Genomic DNA, 21956 nt, shown 5'->3' on the forward strand with positions numbered 1-21956 from the left:
GTGTATGTTGTCTACCTGGACTTCAGTAAAGCTTTTGTCATAATATCTGGCAACATAATTCTGGACAAACTGGCTGCTCAGGGCTTGGATGGAGGGACACTTGGCTGGGTAAAGAACTGTGGGTGGCTGGGCCAAGAGTGTGGTGCTGAAAGGAGTTATGTCCATCTGGGGCTGGTCACTGCTAGAGTTCCTCAAGGCTCAGTGTAGGGGCCAGCCCTGATTAATATCTTTATTGATGATCTGGATGAGGGCATTGAGTGCACCCTTAGTCAGTTTGCAGGTGACACCAAATAGAGTGAGAGTGTTGATCTGCTAGAGGCCAGGAAGGCCCTACAGAGGGATCTGGACAGGCTGCGTTGATGGACTGAAGCCAATGGTGTGGGGTTCAACAAGGCCAAGTGCTGGGTCCTGCCCTTGGGTCGCAACAACCCCAGGCAGTGCCACAGGCTGGGACAGAGTGGCTGGAAAGCTGCCCAGTTCTGGAAGGACTTTGCTGGAGCATGTCCACAAAAGGGCAACAAAGCTGGTAAAAGGTCTGGAGCACAAGGCTTGTGATGGGTAGCTGAGGGAGCTGGGAGTGTTTAGCCTGGAGAAAAAGAGGCTCAGGGAACATCTTACTGCTCTCTACAATTCCCTGAAAGGAGGTTATAGCTAGGTAGGGTCAGCCCCTTCTCCCAGCAACTGATAATACAAGACAAAACAGCCTCAAGGTTTTTCAGGGCAGGTTTAGAGTGAATATTAGGAATGCTTTCCTCACCAAAAAGGTTGTCAAGCATTGGACCAGATTGTCCAGGGAAGTGGTGGAGTCAGCATCCCTGGAGGTATTTGGAAGATGTGTAGATATAGCACTTAGTACCCACCATCAAAGAGGAATGAGGAGTGGTTAATAGACTGGACTTGTGTAAATTCACAAGGGCAGACAGAATACGTCCAAAGGTGCAGAAGAAGCTGGCCTTTCCCTAAGACAGCAGGCTCAAAGCCTAGTGTCCAGAAATTAACAGGCAGCCTCAGAGATGATACAGGACCTGACACTATTTAGCATCCCTATTCTCTATAAACAATACAAATCAGGAAAATAAACTTTAGCTTTATATAGTCTTCAACTGGAAAATTCAAAATTAATTTTTATATTGCTAAGGTAGTGCAGTTAGCTAACACTAAGAGAAGAAGAGAGTGATGTAGTTTGTGCAGGGGGTGAAGTTTGGATACATAAATCTGTACCATTCTTTAAGAAAAAAATCCTTAAATTTTAGATTCATCAGCCTGAGATTTTAATGCTCTAATTTGGAGTAACCAAACCTAAAGGATTAAAACATTAAGAATTAAATAAAATTAGAAAAAATTCTAAGCTTTATCGAAGATTATCTGAAAAGAAGAAATGAGGAAACCCATTCAAATTCAATAATAAATCCTTTAATGTACAGTCTGTAGAGGTTAGTATAACCTAAGACATTAGGAATATGATTTTATATGTTATTGGTAGCTTTTCTACGGAACTTCAAAGTACATATTTTGCACAGTTTTGGACACTCAGACCTCATTAGCAAAGACGTTTTTTAATGTAAAGGTAAACGGGCAACTCTGTGTCTGCATGAGGGTTTTTTGGTTTTGTTTTTCCCTTTAGCTATTTGTAGTGCCAAAACTGGAAATGCAGGTCTCCACACCAAGAGTTTTTCTTATACAAAATTATCATTTTTAATGCTGGAAGAAAGAACACCTGTCCCTGATTGCGTCCCTGACTGCCTGAGAGCACTGTAGGTCTTCTCTGAGAAGCCCTACTGCAGCCTGTTCATCACTTGGCTTGGGTAGGAATGCCTTGCATAGGGCATATTTTCATTTTGAATCCTAACACATTGTCTAGTTACTCTCCTAGTTGTCCTGGTATATCTGTGGCATTGAATGCATTAAACTCAGTGTTTTGTTTCAAGATGTACAGCATTGCAAGTATTTTACCTATTAACCATGAAATGTGTGAAGTACTAAAAATGGGCTAAAATCTGTATGAATAGAAAATATGCAGATTAAATATGCTTAATGACTGTTTTCTTTTAGTATTAATACCAAGTTTTTCTCAGTAATACTATTAAGTTGTCTGATGTCTAGGACATGAGTAGGGCTACATCAGTATTTCAACAGAGGAGAAGGATGGGACTTTAAGTTAGCCAGAGACTTCTTGGAAATCTGCTTTTCAATAGGTCATTGAAATGGGTTTAGTATCAAGATGTATTAGGTTTTTACAGACACACATCTTGAAATTACACCTACAGTAATGTACCAGTTTACTGCTTATCTCCCAACAAACATGTGCCTGAAAGCCCTGCAGAGCCTTTGCAACACAAAATTATCACTATTGCAAAAGCTTGCAGCCAAAGAGGAGAAACAGAGTGTATTATGTTGGCTCTACTTCTTCCACATTTTTGATGGCTTTTTCTATCAATTTTCTTCATGCTTATCTCTTCAGACTGCATAGAAGGAATGTAGGAGCTCCCTATTGGTATTTTATTCATACTCCTAAATTTTCAGTGTGGGAAGTGGCAGCTCTGCCTTCTGGATAATGAGAGCAGCTGAAGAAATTCTGCCTGTCTCAAAAATACAAGCATATGTCAAAGGACTTCTGATCTGTGGGTTAGTGGTGAGAACTGTTACTATGATATGGAGCCATCACTTTCAAGTGAGACTAGTATTATGTTGGCAGTAAAATTTAATTATTGCATGCTATGCTGTGTGTGCTATGGACAGCTTAATTGTCCCATTACTCTGAAATAACATTCATCACTGTAAAGCAAATCCATTTCAATGAAGCGTGTCACAGACTGTTTTGCATTGCTCCTGAGATGCGGCTTCTCAGTGTATTCATTTGAATTTTACTCTGTCATTCAAATCTGTTACCAATGGTTGAAATAAGAATTCCTTTATTCTCTCCTAAACCCAAATTGGGTTTAGGGGAGAATAAAGGAATTAAATTTGCCCAACTTTCTTTGCATGTGTTTCATGCAGCCCTAATTTTCTGATAATGGAAAATAAAAATATAATTAGTGCACGTATTTGTGTATGTTAAATTTTAGGGTAGAGTTATTATTACATTTTGCCAAGAAAAAGAAGTCATTCAAGAACTTATACTCCATTCTTTCAGAAATTGGACTTACTTTTTGATTTTAATTTTCACTATGTGTTTGTGTGTGTGCCAGGAGATACCTGATTAACATTCTTCAAAACCAGTCTATTTCTTGTATGGTGAAACCATACAACTAGGGTTTTTTTAGTATCTTTTAAAAAATACATTTACCCTGTTGTGCATGTAGAGTGTGCTTCGTTTTGTTGTATTCTGCCAGTATCAACTTATTGTTGTGTTGTTGCATTACCCACTCTTCTGAATGAAAAGTCCTGTTAGTGACTTCCCACTGTTTTTTTTTTTCCTCAGAGTAAGATCTAATCTAGCTGTCCTAGTTGACAGTATAATTACAATAATTCTGTAAGAGGGACATATGTAAGGACATAAAATCAGTGTAAAATAGAACAAGGAAATATAGTTCAGAATGCTTGAGCTTTATCCATCTTTTTTTCATACAATATTCATCCAGTCTTTTTCACTGGAAAAATGGAAAGTGATATCTGGAAGAGTTGTGACTTTCATTTTAGAATCAACTCCAAATATACTTGCCCGTTAAATACAGGACAGGACTGTTACCAAGGGGCAAAGGAGACATCTACATTTTTATGAAGCTAGAGTAGATTTATGCGTCTGTATTTTTTAAATATTACCTTCTGATTGTTTTGTGGTTTTTTTTCCTAAAACAAAATTTTGAGCTAATATGTGCTTTCCCAAACCAGCCAGGTGTAACCCCACAACTGATGAGATCGTTAGGTATGGATCTGATGACCTCCTTTGCTGTGCTGTTTGATGCTGACACATCAGTGCTGGCAGACAGTGTCGGTGCAGACAGGGAGACCTGTGTGACTGATTTGTGTCAGCAGTACTGCAGAGAGGGGCAGAGCAGAGATCTTTGAAGGGGCCTTCAGTTTATCCTTGATGGCAGTACCATGTAGCCACTACATTACCTTAGCTTTTGCTTTTCTCTGTGAATCTTGTACTGTTCCAGTTGCTCTGAATTTTAGTGTCTGTCCCTGACATGATACAATAATTTCCTTTGATAAGGACACCTTCCATAGCTTTTTTCCTTTAATATCTGACACCTCGTCTGTGTCTGTGGCCAGGAGAGACAATGCTGACATCTTTGCTTTCTCCTCCTATGCATCTTGTTCAGTCTTCAGGGGGATGCCTGAAAATTGAGGTTAAATAGGAAGCTTGCAGTTTAAACTAGAAGCACTAGTTATCTTCTGTAAGACTTCTTGAAACAGCAGTTTCATTAATTTTGAGCATAGTGTGAAGTATGTGTACTCTTTTATCTAATGGAAGGAAAGAGAAATTTCAGACTGAATGTTATTTGTTAATACAGTATTAGGTCAGTTGGAAACATGGGCAAGGACTCTTAGGAGGGAAGTGGCTTGATTCCTTTCCAAGCAAGGGTACATTTTTACCTTGCCTGTGCTTTGATGTTCAGTTTTGAATGGAATTATTCAAGAGGCATTTAACAAGTTTTCATTGTTTCTTGAACTCATCATTAGCATCTGCTCTGCTGTACTGTTGATGGAATACCTGTTTATCTCAAAAGATCACATTATTTTAACTTCAGCAAATAGTTCAAGTGTATATTTTCATATAATGTTGGGAGCAGTTATAAAATTCAGTTACAGAAGAAAAGTCCTTCCCCCAGGAATGCAGAGGAAGGTTTTAAGGCACCAGTGTGGATTCAAGACCTTAAGACTATTAGAAGGCTCCTGAATTTTTCTCTTTTTTTCTCATCTAGCTCTTCTTCAGCTGTTTATCTGCTTGAATTTTCTTATTAATTGTTTCCTGCTTGTTGTAGCACCTTTCTAACTTGATTGAAATACCATTCAGGCAAAATTTCACATTCTCTTGAAAAATATCTTCATTGTCTGGCCCACATTGGAGTACTCACAAGTTTCTACTGGAATGCCAGGTTGTCTTGGGTGGCATAGGTGACGAAACAAACACAAAGGTTCCTGTTTAGGAATTACTATTAGGCTAAATTAATTCCTCAGACTCTTTCATGTTGTATTTTGACCACTCAAATAATGTTCAGATGTAAATGCAATAGATGAGAAAATACATACCTTTCTCTCTTTTTCTTAAAAATGCCCCATTACCACAATAACAAAACAGTTCATTTTGCAATAAGTAGTCATTATAAGAAATTTCACCAATACTGTGTACATTTATGTAGGTCTACACAAAGAAGGCAGGACAACCGATGATGTCAGTTAAAACCCAAAGTATCAGCTCCAAAATTTCCATGTCTTGCACTCTGGTGTTATTTGGACTGAGACTTAGAGGAAACTGCTGATGAAAGCACAATGGGAAAAGGAGAATTCCCAACTTGTATTGTAACAGAGAAGTTGCAAGGAAATTGTCAGCTTGTGTCTGTTCTCTACCCAACTCTCTGTATAAATAACTGCCAACACTAGACCTCTCAGAAGTGCATGGCTAATGCAAAAATATTTTATTGTTACTTCAAGCTCTGTCTGATGAAATGGGTTTTATAAAAGTGCTTCACATTACCAGTGCTGTATGACAGCATTCTTTCCTTCTGAATGGTTTCTTAAGCTAGCAACACCATTGTAATTAAAAACTAACAAAAATCATCTTAAATAAATTAATTGAGGGAGCAGGATAGGGCAAAAATGAATGAATTGTCTCTTTGGAACCACTTTTTAGCCTCGAATATTTTAATTCAAATTTAGCGTGTGGGTATCCCCTTTTCCAGTGTGGTGGGGGAGAAATGGGGGGAAATGCAAATTATGGTAGTGTTCTGGTTTGAAAGCAAAACCAGTGAGAGGCAGTGAAAGTCAGAAATACAATTTATTAGGAAAAGGAAAAGAAATCAAAACCAAAATACATGCAATAATACAAAAGCAAAACTAGTGATAGAGTCAGAATACAACCTGACACTCTCTTGGTCAGGGTGTTGTACCAGCCACCAGTCCAGTTGGATTGGTGGCTGCAGTCCTCCTGGAGTGGCAAATGTGGTTCTGCTGGAGCAGTGATCCTGTAGAAGGATGTAGTCTTCCTCTGAAAATCCAGTGGAAAGACTGCTTGTTGTGTCCCAAACCCCAGATTATATCCAGGTGGGGATGCTTCGCTCCTCCCCCCTGGGCAGAGCATCTCACGATGGGCTGGTATCATTCTATGAGTCATGTGGTAGGTCCACTAAACAGAAATGGCTCCCAGAGGGAGTTATCTCTGAGTCATGCAGAAAGGCATTGATGGGTCCATTAACAGGAGATAAGGAAAAATACAATGCCCATCCTGGTTTCAGCAGTTCTTGAAGACAGACTGTAATGTAGGACAGATGGTTTGGTAGGTGCACTGAGAGCAATGTAAGTCTCTTCTGCTTTGGATCTTCCTCAGAATAAAAGCATGTAATTACTTGGTTAGTTGCATTTAATGCTGAATGCTGAATCGATTTGCTTTACTAGGCACCACCCTGTAGTGGTGAATTTGTTTTCCTAAAGAGGAGGAGCAGATGAAGCAATTTAAAACCCTGAAGTCCTTTTCTTCAGCTTGCATTTTCCTCTTTCTTCACACACAAAGGGATAATGTCTCTTCTCTCAGTTCTGTATGACGGTTTCTTCAGCAGTACATTTGTTGTTGACCTTCATCAGCACTTAGTTCCTCAGGTATTTACTTGTCACTGTAGGTCTTTTGTAGTTAATAGAACGAAAAGACCTGGAAAATGAGCTAATGGCATTGTCAGGATAGATGTATTGATAGTCTGATCCTCAATGCAAGCATATTCTGAGTTACTGTGGAGATAATATGTAATCTTCAAATATCCTGCATTATCTTGTCATGGAGTTTCTGGCAGGCAGGTTGGAGGTCACTCCAGTCTCTGTGAGAGCTGTGTTTTTCCAGGCAGGATGGAAAATGATCTGAACAGTGTCAGGAAGTTAAGGATAGAGATAAATCCTTTCCAGATTTCTATTTGCAAAGAACTATTTAGTAGCAATGATAATTTATGTGATAAATATATTAGTCTGACTGAACAGTGCCAAAGGGCTTGTTTATAGATTTAGGGAGATGTGATTTGTTCTTCACTATGCCAACAGCAGGGAAATGGGAATATTTGTGTGTGTATGTGTAAACAGTGCTGTTGTGGTTTGACACTGGCCCAGCACCAGGCACCCACAAGAGCTGCTTGTTCACCTTCCCCTGCTACAGCTAGGCAAAGGAGGGAAAAGGGAAAAAAATGATCACAGGCTTCATGAGTGAAACAAGGACTGGGAGAAATATTTCAAGGATAAAACAGGCTCAACTTTAGTTGCAAAGTGAAATTTATTACTAACAGAATCAGGGGAGGATAATGAGAAGCAAAATAAACCCTTAAAACACCTTTTCCCCTAGCCCCTTCCTCCCTCCCACTGGCAGGGATACAGGGCAGGGGAATTTTGGTCAGTTCATCACCAAGACTTCCTTCCTCTGCTCTGGGAGAGGAATCCTTCCGCTGTGAGGCCATGGAGTCCCTCCCATGGGAGCAGTTCTCTGTAAACTTCTCCAGCGTGGGCTCACTCCCACAAACAGCAGCCAAACCACACCTGCTGCACTGTGAGTCCCTCCCATGGGCAGAAACTCGTCCCAAAACTGCTGTGGCATGGGTCACTCTTCCAGGGGGTGCTGTCCTCCAAGGACAGGCTGCTCCAGCCTGGAAGCTGGAGCCTTTCTCTCTGCTGGATCTCCCATTGGATCACAGCCTCCTCCAGGCATCCACCTGCTCCTGCATGGGCACCTCCCCCAAGGGCTAGGGGTGGATCTCTGCATCCCCCATAGATCCCCACGGGCTGTGGGTGGATCTCTGCGTCCCTTATGGATCCCCACAGGCTGCAGCTGGATCTCTGCGTCCCTTATGGATCCGCATGGGCTGCGGGTGGATCTCTGCATCCCCCATGGATCCCCACAGGCCGCAGCTGGGTCTCTGCATCCCTTATGGATCTCCATGGGCTGAGGGTGGATCTCTGCGTCCCTTATGGATCTCCATTGGCCTTGGGTGGATCTCTGTGTCCCTTACGGATCCCCATGGGCTGGGGGTGGATTTCTGCATCCCTTATGGATCTCCATGGGCTGGGGGTGGATCTCTGCATCCCTTATGGATCCCCATGGGCTGGAGGTGGATCTCTGTGTCCCTTGTGGATCCCCACAGGCTGCAGAGGCACAGCCGCTTTGCCATGGTCTCATCACGGCCTGCAGAGGAATCTTGGCACCTCCTCCTTCTTCAAAGACCTTGGTCTTTTCCAAGTTGTTTCCCTCATGTGTTCTTACCTCCTTCTCTTCTCTGACTAGAAGCTGAAACCTTATGACTTTGTTTTGATTTTCTTCTTAAATATGTAATCATAGAGGTGTTACCAACCTCTCCCATTGGCCCAGTTTTGGCCAGCTTCAGAGCCATCAGGGCTTGGCTCTGCTGGACATGGTGGAAACTTCCAGCAGCTTCTCGCAAGGAACTGTCTTTGTGGACTCCCTGCTACCAAAAACCAGGCTGTGCCAAACCAATACAACTGCCTTCATTACATAAGAGACCATAATGATCTAGAGACTAACAAGTAGCTGGCCTGGGAGTTTATTGAGACAAGTCTCTTCCATATGTTTTTTATCACGGACCTTAGGTGCTGATACTTGTAAGGTGTTGGATCACATAGCTGATAAAAGGAAGCACAAGAGAAGAGCTTTGCACTAGGAAGTTTTCCAGGCATTTAATCATAAACTTTTAGGTTTTATATCTGTAACAGTAAATGTTATATTACTGTCCATCTAACCACTCAAAAGAAAATGCAAACCATTTGAGGCAGAAATTAATTAATTTTCATCTGTAAAATTGACAGAATCACAGAATAAGAGTATTATGAGTTCGAAGGGATCCACGAGGATCATCAAAGTCCAACTCCTGGCCCTGCACAGCACCCTCCCCAGGAGTCACACCATATGCCTGAGAGCATTGCCCAAACACTTCTTCAATCCTGCCAGGCTTGGTGCTGGGACCACTTCCTTGGGAGTCTGCTCCAGTGCCCTGGGTGAAAACTGCCCTCTAGGTGGAAAGCCCTTTTCTGATCTCCAACCTAATCCTCCCCTGACGCAGCTTCAGGCCATTCCCTCACATGCTTTCACAGGTCACCACAGAGAAGAGATCAGTGCCTGCTCCTCCTCTTCCTCTATAAAGACAGTTGTAAGTGCAATGTGGTGTCCCGTCCTATTCTCCAGACTGACCTGATCTCAGCCATTCGTCATATGGCTTCCTCTCAAGCCCCTTCACCATCCTTGTTGCCCTCCTTACGTCATGTTTCCTACTAGCCCCTCTTGCAGTCCCCTTTCTTTCCTCCTTGGCAGCTCTGGGTTGGCATGTGAGGTTGTTGCCATCTTTAGTTATTGGGGTCTAGAGCTTGTTCAAAAGTGATTGCTCTGCTCATACTCACAGAGCTTTGTACTTCTGATCATCTCCTGTCAGTAGTGTGTCAGGTCTGGACCTCTTTACCTTCCAAGATCAGATGCATCCAGTTTAAGGTAATGGAAGTAGGCAGGATTGAATGCAATAGCATTACAGGAAGTAAAAATAGAGATAGCTGAACACCACACCACAAAACACCTGCTGGGATAGCATGTGCAGTTGTATCCCACTTTAAGAGAAGAATGAGTCCAGAGGCTGAAAGCATTCCATATGTTGCGGGACAAACAGAAGTGAATACTGACCCACATTTATGTATTTACCCATACTCTGAAATTACCTCTACAGACATCTGGAATAGACCAAACCCAATTGGTTTCTGCTGATATAGTGATACAAAGCATGGGTTTCTGAAGTGGCAAGAGACTTTCTAAACTGTGAGGTGGATATGCAGTGTGCAGATGTTCTTGTTGCTGCATTTCATAAGTGGAGATTTCTTTTGAGGAAGCAGTAGCATTTCCATCAACAGATAGATGAACTCTTTGCTTTCATGGGACAAAACCATTGGAACTAAATTCATTGCTCCTCAGTGTCAGTGCTTTCATTCACTAAGCCAAGGATACTGCTCAGATTTTGGTTACACCCCATGGAAAGAGCCATGGCAGTAGCTCTCCTTATTCTGCTCATCACTCTTCTCCTATTTGCATCAAACAGAGCCAAGAATGAGACAGCTCATTTCCCTCTGTTGGTGTTTGAATACTGTGGTTGTGAAATAGGTGGGCTTTCAATGCAGGAAATGTTGACTGTCTTGTGCTGTCACTTGCAGGCACAATATTATCTTTAAAAAAAAAGCCAAAACCAACAATAATATTACATTTCCTTTAAAAATTTCATTTTAGGGTAAGATGGTGAAAGGAATGGGGGGTGCAATGGACCTGGTATCCAGTGCGCAGACCAAAGTGGTTGTCACCATGGAACATTCAGCCAAGGTAAGGCTCTGGCACTTTCTAAATTAGTGTTTTGTGCTGCACAAAAGACAAAAAAATAAACAGGAAAAAAAGGACATATCCATTCTGCTACTTTGGGAGGATTTGACAGTTTTGCTGTTATTATGGTGATGCAACTGGAGGCTAGGTTAATATGGGTCCTTTCCTCTAGTAAGTGAATCATTCACCATGGGAGAAAAAATGAAATATTAACTTCAAGTTTAAAAGCTGCACACATTTTTTTTTTTAGCTACTTCATGCAAATTTAAAGGGGATAGCCATTGCCAAAGCTATAGTAGCTGCTACTCTACTCTTTACCTCAGAATAGTTTGAAAAATGAGATTTCCCATGGTTATGATGGAAAGATATTTACCTTTGAAGTTGCCAGTCAAATTGGTGCTGACAGCTTAATAGAATATATTTTTTTGGCATGATGAGATGCAGGCTACCTTACATCATTTGTAAGAGGTTAATCTAGAGACTTCTTTGTGAGGGCATTGATATAGGTATATGCAATAGATGGAAGTCCCTCCAAAATATCATAGGAACCTTTGCATTTGAAACTTCTAACACAGGAGAAAAATATACTGAAAGAGAAAAATCTTTACTTTTTTTTTTAAATTATTGTGTTTCTATTATTCCAAAGTTATTATATGTCTGCAACAAGAATTAATTTTGTATTTTCCAAAGTAATATCTCTTGTCAGAATTTGCATGGTAAACTGTAGTAAATATGTAAATATGAGAGTAAATGTGTGATCTGTTTTGTATTTTTTAAATGAGATTTTAAAAAATAATTTTCACTTAAAAATAAACACAAATATATATTGAAAAATATTGTAATTTCACAATTTATACTAAATTGTAATCTCAAGGAGCACATTTTGAGTAACAGGGCTGAGTTTAACCTGATAGTTGTCATGTTCATATGCATATATGAGTAAATGAAAATATTAAATGAATTCATCTTCATGGCTTGCATCACTATCACACAGCCTCCCAAAAACTGTAGTGACATAGAGAGTTATCCATTTGCTCAGACACACACTTTAGGTATTCATGTGATCTGAATAAATATTTATGCTATATGTCTACTTACTGTGGAATTTAGTTAAGGCTTAGAATCCACACTCAGTATAATCAAACCTGTTTTTCTCCTAAAAGTACTATTGCTAAAATATTTTTCCAAAACAGTGTTTAGAAATTATTTGCTGGGTTGTTTTTGTTTTGTCTGTAGGAGTACTGAAACAGGAAAAGACGGAAAACAGAGATAGGTTCACTGTTATGAGCAGGTCAGGCATAGAATTATTTATTTTGGTGTATGTATACCTACTTTGTCCACTTTTGTGCATGGTGTGCCTGGCGTGCACTTCTGCAGTTACAGATTTTCATAAATCATTTCTTCGCCTTTTGTGCTAAGGCACTGCCAAATTAACAACATGCAATATTTTTATTTTATTCTTATTTTAAAATGGCACTTTTTCCTATTACCTAGCCTCTTTCTGGGGTCTTCATATTGATGCTTCTTGCTTGCTCAAGTGTGAGGATTGTGTCCTATAGAAATCTAGTGTTTAGAGATCAAAACTGCTGTTAGAGTTTTCAGGTGTTCTTCCTTTTTTTTCCCCCCCTTTTTTTTTAATGGTCAAATAAATATAGCACCCATGAAGCCAGTTCTGAAAGTCAGAAACCTTTTGTTGAGGGTGACTCCATCTTCCAGAGCTGATTTTCTACACATGGCTTTTCAATTCTTTACACCCAATATTTTATCAGACTTACTACACGTGAATGTCTACATCAGAGGAACAATCCTTCATCCTGCTCAAAGCCCAGTGTGCTACTGAGTGAAAGAACAGTTTGCAAGTACTGAGACAGTCTCTTGTGTCTGCTAGCTCTTTAGTAAAGGGACGTTTCTGTAATTTTTTTCTCCAAATAAATAAGAACTCTACCATCAGTCATTAAAATTTCCTGTAAATCAACAGCAGTCAAGATTTGATGAATGGAAATATGGTGGAAGATATGGGTTATGGGCAGTGCCTTCACTGGACATGTGCAAGAGGTGCTGCAAGAGGTAGTTCTTGTGCTAGTTTTGTCTGATTTATGATCTTGTCAAGGACCTTCTAATCCTTTCCAAGTTTAGTTGTTTGTTTTCTTTAGATAGTATGATGACTTGTTAAACATTAAAGTAAGTTTTTAAAGAGTTTAATAGCTCTTTTCCTTTCAGTAGACCTGTTGCAGTTTTTAAACATAGAAATAGGCTGAGTCCTTGCAGCACAGGCAGAATATAATTTACATTAAATTATGATGGTGGAACTAGTAACTGTTTAACCACTCAAATAAATACTCAAGGAATTTTGCTCTTTTAAAACTCTGATATGAAGTATGTTACAAGTAAAAACAAATATGCTCAGTCCCAAGTTAATTACATTTTAAATTACATGTGATGAAAACTAAAATGTACAGAAGATAGATGAGACAACATGAAGTAAGCATTGTGGAAGAATCATCAGCTTAAGAACTGCTGTTGAGGATGGGTAACAGACAAGTACACAAAATGATGAAGGAATGGAGTAGATGGATGCAGAATTGCCACTGCCTCATAAACAATGTAGGGATAACTGACTGAAATTAGTTTAAACAAGAAGAAACACTTTCCACAGCCAGCTAATAAAGTTGTGGATGATAGCAGAATGATGCAAAAATCTCAAGGAATTAAGTCTATATAGAAAGGATTAAACTATTTTATGAGGTTGAGTTCATCAATGGCAATTAAATACCACTGCCTGGAAATAGTCTCTGCCTCAGAAAATCTGTGCATTACAGCATTATCAGGAACCAAGAGGGCATATTTGCAGAAGGATATTTCAATTTTTGCTCTATATGCTTAGGCCAGTGAGAGACACTTGGCAAATGGGCCTTTTGTCAAATTCATTAGTTTTTCTTAATGCATTTTTTTTGTAAATTACCTCTTCTTTCATAGCCATGAAGAAAAGAATAATATAATATAATCTTGTTAGTTAATGCCAAAACAGTCCCTATGCATTTATGTCTAATTTGCTAAATGCTGCCTGAGAGAATTAGAAGTCAAGTCCTTACCCCCATACCATCATTGACATGTTTTGCAAAACACAGTAATGTAGGGGCTGGTAATTGTTCCATGTTGTGAAATGAGTTGCCTACACTGTTCAGAAAAACAGATTGGAGACTGGTTTTAAGCACTTGATTTGGGCATGACTGAAATGTAGAACACTGAATTGAAAATTCCTTTCTGTGAAAAGTTCTGATTTTAACGTGTTGTGGAAGACTAAGGACATTTTTGTTCTTCAACAACAGAATTTTTTATTTAAAGCAGACTGGAACACCTAAGCTTTTATGTATCTACACAATAGTCTTTTCCTTTATCTGAACAAATCTTGAATAAATCTGAATAAATTCAGATGGTAAAAATCATGCAGTTCCATTTAATTTGCTCTTCTTACAGTGCCCTGATGGATGTATTCCAAAAGTCACAGAATCATTTAGGTTGAAAAAGGTCTACAAGATCATTGAGTCTAACCTTTGAAAAGATCAGGAAATGCATTTCATCTTTAAGGCTAGCTGGTGATACAACAATGTTCAGCTCAAGTGTTGAGAAGCTCAAATGTATCAGTTCTCGGGGCCACAGGAGCCATTCAGGCTTTCACCTCCATAAGTCCATGCCTTTCAATCTCAGCTACCACGAAGAGACACTTCATTTCACATGGCTGAAAAGTGTATCTGATATATTGATGAAGATATTACAAATAGCACAGATTCATCTTGGCTCTTAGGCACATTCCACAAGGACATTCCCAAGATGGACAGGATATAAAAGTAGATCAATTGAAAGTAACTGGAATGACGAAACAGTTCCTCACAGAGAAAGATAAATTCAAAAGCACATGGATTGCTCATTGTGTTATCACCCAGGAGTCAGACTGGCTGTGAGATGGCCCCTGATTAAGCCTTAAGGTAAACTGATGATTCTAAATGGTTAAATGAGACATGTTATTCTCTGAGACTTTTGAAGTGCGTAACTGAAAATTGATAATTAGACAAAAAGATAAAAGCATGGGGTAATAAGAGAAGTGTGCACTTAATGCTACTACTTCTGAAAAGCACTTACAAATACTGACCAGAAAAGTAATGATCCTTCTACCTTGTATCCATTCATGGCTCTTGCAGCCTACATTAACTTAGTATGATCAAGAGACATTTTTTAAACTATTTTTTTTTTAATGAAGAAGAAGAATGGAAAAAAACCCAAGGACTTTCCCAGAGACAATATGGATAAGTAAACTGGATTTACTGTTTTGACAGCATGACTCTTCACTTGAACTCTGGGGATCTGAAGTTCCTCTGTGTGTGGCTGATCCTGCACATACCATTTGTGATAAAGGATAAGACAGGGAAATATGTTGCCCATAGTGTTGTTCCCCAATTTTTGTCCTCACATAATGAGGTTCCATATATCTCTTGTTCCATATATCTCATTTTAGCAGCAAGGGCAGATTATTAAGCAGCAGTGTGCAGGACTTCTAAACTCAGGAGTCCACTCAGTGGTACAGTAAGATTCTTACTAGTCAGCCATTGAAGTGAATTTGAAGAGTGTTCTGAGCACATTGAGTATTTAAATAGCACTGAATGGCGACAGCTGTGATTTTCATGAACATATTTGAGTTTTTTAAAAAACTGGTATATGTGTATTGTTAAACACAGGGAAATGTCCATAAAATCCTGGAAAAATGCAGTTTACCACTTACTGGGAAGCAATGTGTTGACCGCATCATTACAGAAAAGGTAAAGTACTTTTCTTGACTCCTTGTTTAAAATTTCCTCCTCTATCCCTAGTAACAGTAGCAAAGCTTAGCAAAACTGAAGAATATATTCTGTATCTGTTGCCACCTAAGTGAAAAGATGGCCTTGGGGTTCCGATACAGAGGTCTTGGGGCTCATATTTTTCCTTTTAAAGTTTTGACATCTGGCATACTGAACTGTACCCTAAGATGCCTTCAGAACAAAGATGCCACATGTGACAGGCATGAAAAGTGTTCATCTCCTTGTTTTCCCCTAAAGTATTTCTGAAAATTTGCTGTGACATGCCAGTTTTCTAATACAGCTGTAATCACAGCTTGGGAGGCAAAGGTGCATTGTTGTTTGCTTTTGTTAGGTTTTTGTTTAGTTTGTTTTTGTCCTTTTGTTTTGTTTGTTGTTTTTTTTTTTTTTTCAGCGGAGCACACACAGGTTGGACAATTTGCAACTTCTTTCATGTATACTGCATACTGTTTGAGAGAAACCTGTGGCTGTAGCAGAGCTTTAGTTCTTTTGTCCTTACTTGATTCCATTTGTGAAGCAGTTTATTCTGGAAAGTATAAGTGGAAGTACATATGAGCATCTCATACTGCTGCTGCTCAGAGTACATTAGTGGATCTTTTCAGCAAAGGATAAGTGACTTAAGGTTTTAGCTGTAATCATTCTCCTTTTATTTTTGGTGTTTACATTTTTAAGGACTTAGAGTAGTCCCTCTGTGAGCCATCTGTCATGTCAAGTACAATGCATCTAAGGTGCTGATGAAGAATTTGCTTTCTCATGGTGGGATATTGCTACATCTAAAGGATTTTTCCTCACGAAGTAAAGGAAAATTTATTAAAATATGGAAGTTTTCTTTTTTTTCAATTATTTTTCTACCAACTGGCCATGTACAAATGTAAGGTACAAAGAAAATGAGAGGGAAAAAGGACTAATAGAAAATAAACAAGTAGAAATGTCTCTAATATTTATCAATTACTAGATCTTGTGGCTTTTTTAGGAAATAATATAAATGTGCAACAACATTTGGATAGTGTTGCAAATTCCGTTTCCACACTGGCATCCTGGAGTGTTCCTTATGCCCTGCGTTTCTTTTAGAACTTAAAGAAGCTGTCTTTTTCCAGTCCCATGAAGGTTAGTGGTTCCCAAAGGACCACTAGGCTTCAGGACACTTCTGTGACAAGCGTATGACTTCACTTTCATTTCAAGTTGAAGCTTTGCTGGTCGTTTGCTACTAAACTTTTATTTTTAAGGAAAATTACTTTAGACCTTATGGTTTCCCTGGCAACTAGATTGCAACCTGTGCATGTCCCTCTGGTAGGCACTATTAAAGTGCACATTGTTTTACAGGTATTTTTATTTGATGCACTTGGAACTCTCAGAGGTGGAGTGCATATCTTATAAAGACATCAGACAGAACAGCCTTTGCTCCTTCAGCCTGTTCCTCTCAGACTTTTCTTTTAAAAATTCTGCAGGGCATCTTTTCTTTCATTGCTAGCTTCTAAAAATTCTAGCACTTGCATTGGGTATGCAGTAGCTGTTGGAGAAACTTATAGTCAGCCAAAGATGATCTCTCTACTGGCCATGAAATTAAATAAAACACTGGGAAAACATTCTCTTCCCTGTTTCTTTTGTGGTGTCTTGGTGGACATATTCTTACAGCAAAGAACATCTCAGCCCTTTCCTTTGAACCTCCCATTCTCAAATTGGAGCAGCAGACATGGTCCACATTTTCTGCAGTGATGTACAGTTGCACTTTTCCCCCACTTTTTCTGGAATATCTAGAATACATACTAGATTCTAGATATTCTAACACATTCTAGATTCTCTTTCTCAGTACAAATAAATGTAGCAGAAACCTGTATTAGTCAGTTATGAAAGTGAAAAGTAACATTTTATGTTACTGAAGGAATACTGTCTACTTCAGCACACCATTTAGTTCAGTGTTACTCCATTTACATCCTCATTTTCTCTTTTAATAATAATAATAATAAAATTATGTGCTTTTTAAACTTAATAGGCAGTGTTTGATGTGGACAAGAAGAAGGGATTGACCCTCATTGAAATCTGGGAAGGACTGACAGTAGACGATATCAAGAAAAGCACTGGCTGTGACTTCGCAGTAAGTAATTTTACAAACCGGTACAGTTTGGAGTCAGAACAAATATTCTCCACAAATACTTATCACATGAAGGCTTGTAGTTGAAATAAGTTTCTTCTTTATACGTGAGGACTGAATACATTACGTGTGGGATTTACAATAAAAGATAATTTGGAGCTAATATAGTGTGATGATGTCGGAAGCATCAGAAGCTAGGAAAACCAGGAGAGATGGAGAAATCAAGTTAAATTAAAGTTTAAAAAGTTAGATAAAGTTTAAATTAGAGTAAAAAGACAAGTGGAAAGGAAATTTCTATGCTTTGAAGATGGGAATTGATTCATCTCTAAAAGATGGATAAATATTTATTTTTTCACTCTATAAGCTAGTTTACCTAACTCTCTGTAGCTGACTTTCCATGCTATCTTTAGGTGGAGTTGTGAGTGTTCTTGACAGGAGTGACTACAGTTTTCCCCTCTGTTTTAGTAGTGGCAATCAAAGAACTGCTCTAAGACTGCCTTGTACAAATTGAACTTATGCTCTGCATTAATCCAGAAAACCCCTGCCTTTTGACATTCACATTAATTCTTAAGTTTTTCTTAATGAAAACACAAAACTACATAATTCATGGAAAGCTGTAGCACTCTAGAGTGTAACTGAATGCATGTGTGCTTGATAATATAGTTTCTTCTTGGCCTGTCCCTACATCAGCATTTCAAATTTTCAAAATACAGCATCTTTTTATCTGTGTTGTGAAGTCTTTTGGGGAAATTCAACCCTCCTTTGGCAGGGGCAGCAAGTATGACAGTGTAAAAATTGTGCTGTAAAAACAGTTCAGGAGTATTTGAAGCAAAATACTCCTTTTTGCAGAGTTTCATTGCATGGCTGTGGCACCTAATTGATAGACTGCAGAGCATTTAGTATGTGCGAGGGTTTTTTATTAAGATTTTGAGCATATTCTTGGTAGTAAGGAAACTTCCTGAGCAAAGAACCTGTGAAATTTCATTTATTTCCTGTGTTCATAAGAGAGTATTTCTGATAACTAAATATGATTGTGTGTGTTTCTCCTTAGGTATTTTAAATAAAGGTCTGTTAGCTGCTGAAAATACCTTTAATTATCTGAGAAAAAGATGCTGGATTAAAGACTCGTAGCTGGCAACTGCAGAGTGCAGGAAGGTGCTACAGAATTACTTTGTTGAACATAACGATGCTAGGTTCCTAGCTTTCCATGTCATATTTTAGGGAAGTCATTATTATTTCTTAATTTAAAGTGGAAGCAACCTGGCTGTATAGAGGAAGGTTACCAGATTGAATACCAGAAAGATGGTTTCTTTAACGTTGAAGGGAAACTGAACATCCTTCACTAGTGATGCAAACGATTCATAGAAGGAAAGCAGAGGCTGAAAAACCTCATTCCCTGCTGCTCCTCCTCTAACAAACTGGACGCATAACCATAGCCATGAAACATTCATACCTGGAGCAGACCCCAGCATGTTTATAAACTTTTTACATATCATTGCCACCAAGCTCAGCAGGATAGCTATTCTGGTCACTGCCCCTCTGATATAAAAACTATGTATTAGGGACAACACCAAAGCTATTTCTGGATAAGAAAATAAACCTAGGGACCATAGAGGTATTAAAATCTCAAAAAACCCTAAGGACAAGAAATGCATGCAAACCTTCACCCCAATAGACATTATGAATTCAAAAAACATGGCTATTAGCTGCTTTAAACAAACACAGAGTAATAGCAACCAAAATGCAGTCAAAACAGGGTTTTTCCACTCTCGCAAGCCACCAGTATGGGCATCAATATTTTGTCCTGGTTTAGGGCAAATTTGGTAGAGAATCTCCAAAGGAGGGCCCCTCCAGAAAGCAAACCCACACGACCCCTGCCCCCAACTGGTTCGGGAAGGATTCCTCGGAGATAAGTGCAAAGAACCTGTTTATTTAACAGGCAAAGCACTTTCCAGCGCACAACATGAACAATACCGGGTGACACCACTCTGAAAAAGGTGACAAAATCAGAAAGTCTCTCTCAGAGGTGGTCGCTCTGTTCTCAGTTCCTCCGGCGCTGGGCAGCTGCTGCAGCCACAAGGTGCAAATCCTCGGTGCTCCCAGGTCCCAGTCCAGAGCAGGTTCTAGATGGTTGAAGGAAAGGAGAAACAGTCCAGGAAGGTATTTGGACTGTTTAGCTAGAACTAGCTAATAAGCAGAAGCAAAAGCAAGCAGAAGCGAGAGCAGAGAGAGAGCGAGCAAAGCAGAAAGCCAAAATCAAAAAGAGCGAAAACAGCCCTATGTACTGCCTGTCTCTGTGTCCCTGATAAGAGAAACCCAAACAAAACTTTCAGTCTTCAGAGACAGTCTTAAAGGCACAGAACATATGGATGGGGATACAAGCATCATAATGTCACCCCAGGACACATATACAGCAGTTCTGTGTGGAAATGAAATGATTCAATCAGCTTCTGACTTTGTTCTAGTAGAAAATTATTATCTAGTAGAAAAATTATCTAGTAGAAAATTTTTTAAAACTTTGATAATGCCAGGACTACTTTTTCTTGGCCTGATCTGTCAAGCTGCTAGCATCCAGAAGTAAAATATAAAAATGATCTTTATATGTTTTTATCTATCACAGTCAGTCACTTTGCTTTGTTCTTTTGGATTTAATTTGGGGAGTAACTTCATGATGAATTTGAAAGTGCAAGTTTTAGTAAGCATTTAAATAGATGTGAACTACAGCAAAGGACTTCTGTTTGCAGAAGTCACTGGAAACACTCCTTACTTGTTCCAGACCTGCTTGTTTGAAAAGACCTGGGTTTTTTTTGGTTGAGATGACCCGGAGATATCTATTCAATTAAGGGGTGTTTCCCAAAGTAAAGGCTAGCTGCCTGTGCTCAAGGCAGTGAAAGCAGAAGCAAGCAAAAAATTCAGAGAAAGAAGTGATAAGATTAAACTGTTGGGCCATGAGATTAAGCTTTGCAGCAGGTATGACAGGGCAAGGCAATTAGGTCCAAAGAAAAGATTAACACCACCCACCGTTCTTTGGTGCTTTCCTGGAAATGTTTCAAACAAGTGATAAAAACTTAAACTCTTTAGTGTAGCCTGAAGTTAGGAGTTGATGAGAGGTATTGGAACAATTCACTGTCTGGCTCCCTGGGATGTCTCTCTAAGGTCAGGAAGGGACAATTCACAGGCATCATTTCCTGGTTCTCCAGAAAGCAAACTCCAGCACAGTCTGCTTTGTTCGGCTGCTGCAGTCATGCATGAAATCACGAGCTGTGGGCATGAAAAATGTAGATGCTTCTTGGTTTATACATTTGCATGTACTTACCTTGAAAGCAGTAGCTTGCATAAATGCTTGCAAAGCAATGCTTGTTTGCAAAGTGTGTATCTCTGCCAGAGCACGTGCAGGTGTTGGTGTGATTTACTTATGGCTCCTTACAAAAGTGCCCACAGTCCCTACAGCACTGCAGATTGAACGCATGACATGAACCTCAATTATTTGTTTATTAACCTGTGGCATGGAAGTGCCCTAGCCCTTTCTTTCCTTTCCCCTGCCCCCACATCCTGTAAAGAACGTTTCCAGGTCACAGTGTCCCAGTCCTGCTGTCAATGAAATCCTTACTAAATCTTCTCTGGAAATCTTTGACAGCAAGACTGGGTTGCTGTTGTGTAATACTGGACCCTTGATGGCCTGAATTACATATATAGCAAACAGCTACAGGTTCTTTGCTTAGTTTTGAATTTCAGAAAATAGGAATTTGAGGATAGTGTTTGGCAGTTACTCAGAATGCAGCCTCCTTGGTCCTTTTTTTTTTTCACATTTCAAAACTCTGCCTCAGGCTTTCTTGCAAGAGTAATGGTTGTGCTTGTGATTATTTATGTTCACTGAAAGAGACGTCTTGGGTTTATTTATATCGGTAACAGGAGCTTTAGTGATACTGTATTGCCACAGTAAAAGCAGGATCATATATTTTACTAGTTTGAAACAGAGCTAATCAGGGGAAAATGAGGAACTGACCCCTTTTTCTAGTAGCTTTTTTTTCAGTAGATGCCATGTATGATCTGAACTAAAACAAATGTCTCCCTGAGTTCTCCAGAAATGAGATTTTAAGAGATGGGTATATCTTTATATGTAACTGTCTTAGCCCATGTAGACTACTCCTGTTTGGAGAGGAGAAATTCATAGTCTATATGGCCCTATTCAAGACACATTTGACTACATAGTTCCATTTCACAGCCTGCTTGCTTACTTGGAAAAATATGTCCTACAGAACATTTGCAAAACAAAATGTCAAAGGAAACATGATTTAGAGTCAACAATCTTCATTATAGACTGGCATCATGTAAAAAATAAACAAATCGCTCTCAATTTTACTGTGCTGTGAAGACAAAATGTTGGCTTATCTTGCATGCTTAAATAAGATCTGCTGTAGCCCAGCATATAGACCACCTTGGCAGGCAGTCTATTTGGGCTTGTACTACCTTTTACCATTGATGAGACCATGACAGAACATACTTTTGCAGATAT

General features: G+C 39.3%; 1 protein-coding gene across 1 annotated transcript in view; it reads left to right on the forward strand.

The window, feature by feature from the left end:
- Nucleotides 1-21956, forward strand: part of OXCT1 (3-oxoacid CoA-transferase 1) — an 87552-nt gene that overhangs the window by 58929 nt on the left and 6667 nt on the right. Inside the window, 3 exon segments of the mRNA XM_058044627.1 lie at nucleotides 10412-10501; nucleotides 15232-15312; nucleotides 17342-17443. Of these exon segments, the coding sequence (XP_057900610.1) occupies nucleotides 10412-10501; nucleotides 15232-15312; nucleotides 17342-17443 (273 nt within the window).

This window comes from Melospiza georgiana, chromosome Z, assembly GCF_028018845.1.
Source record: "Melospiza georgiana isolate bMelGeo1 chromosome Z, bMelGeo1.pri, whole genome shotgun sequence".
Taxonomy (NCBI): Eukaryota; Metazoa; Chordata; class Aves; order Passeriformes; family Passerellidae; genus Melospiza; species Melospiza georgiana.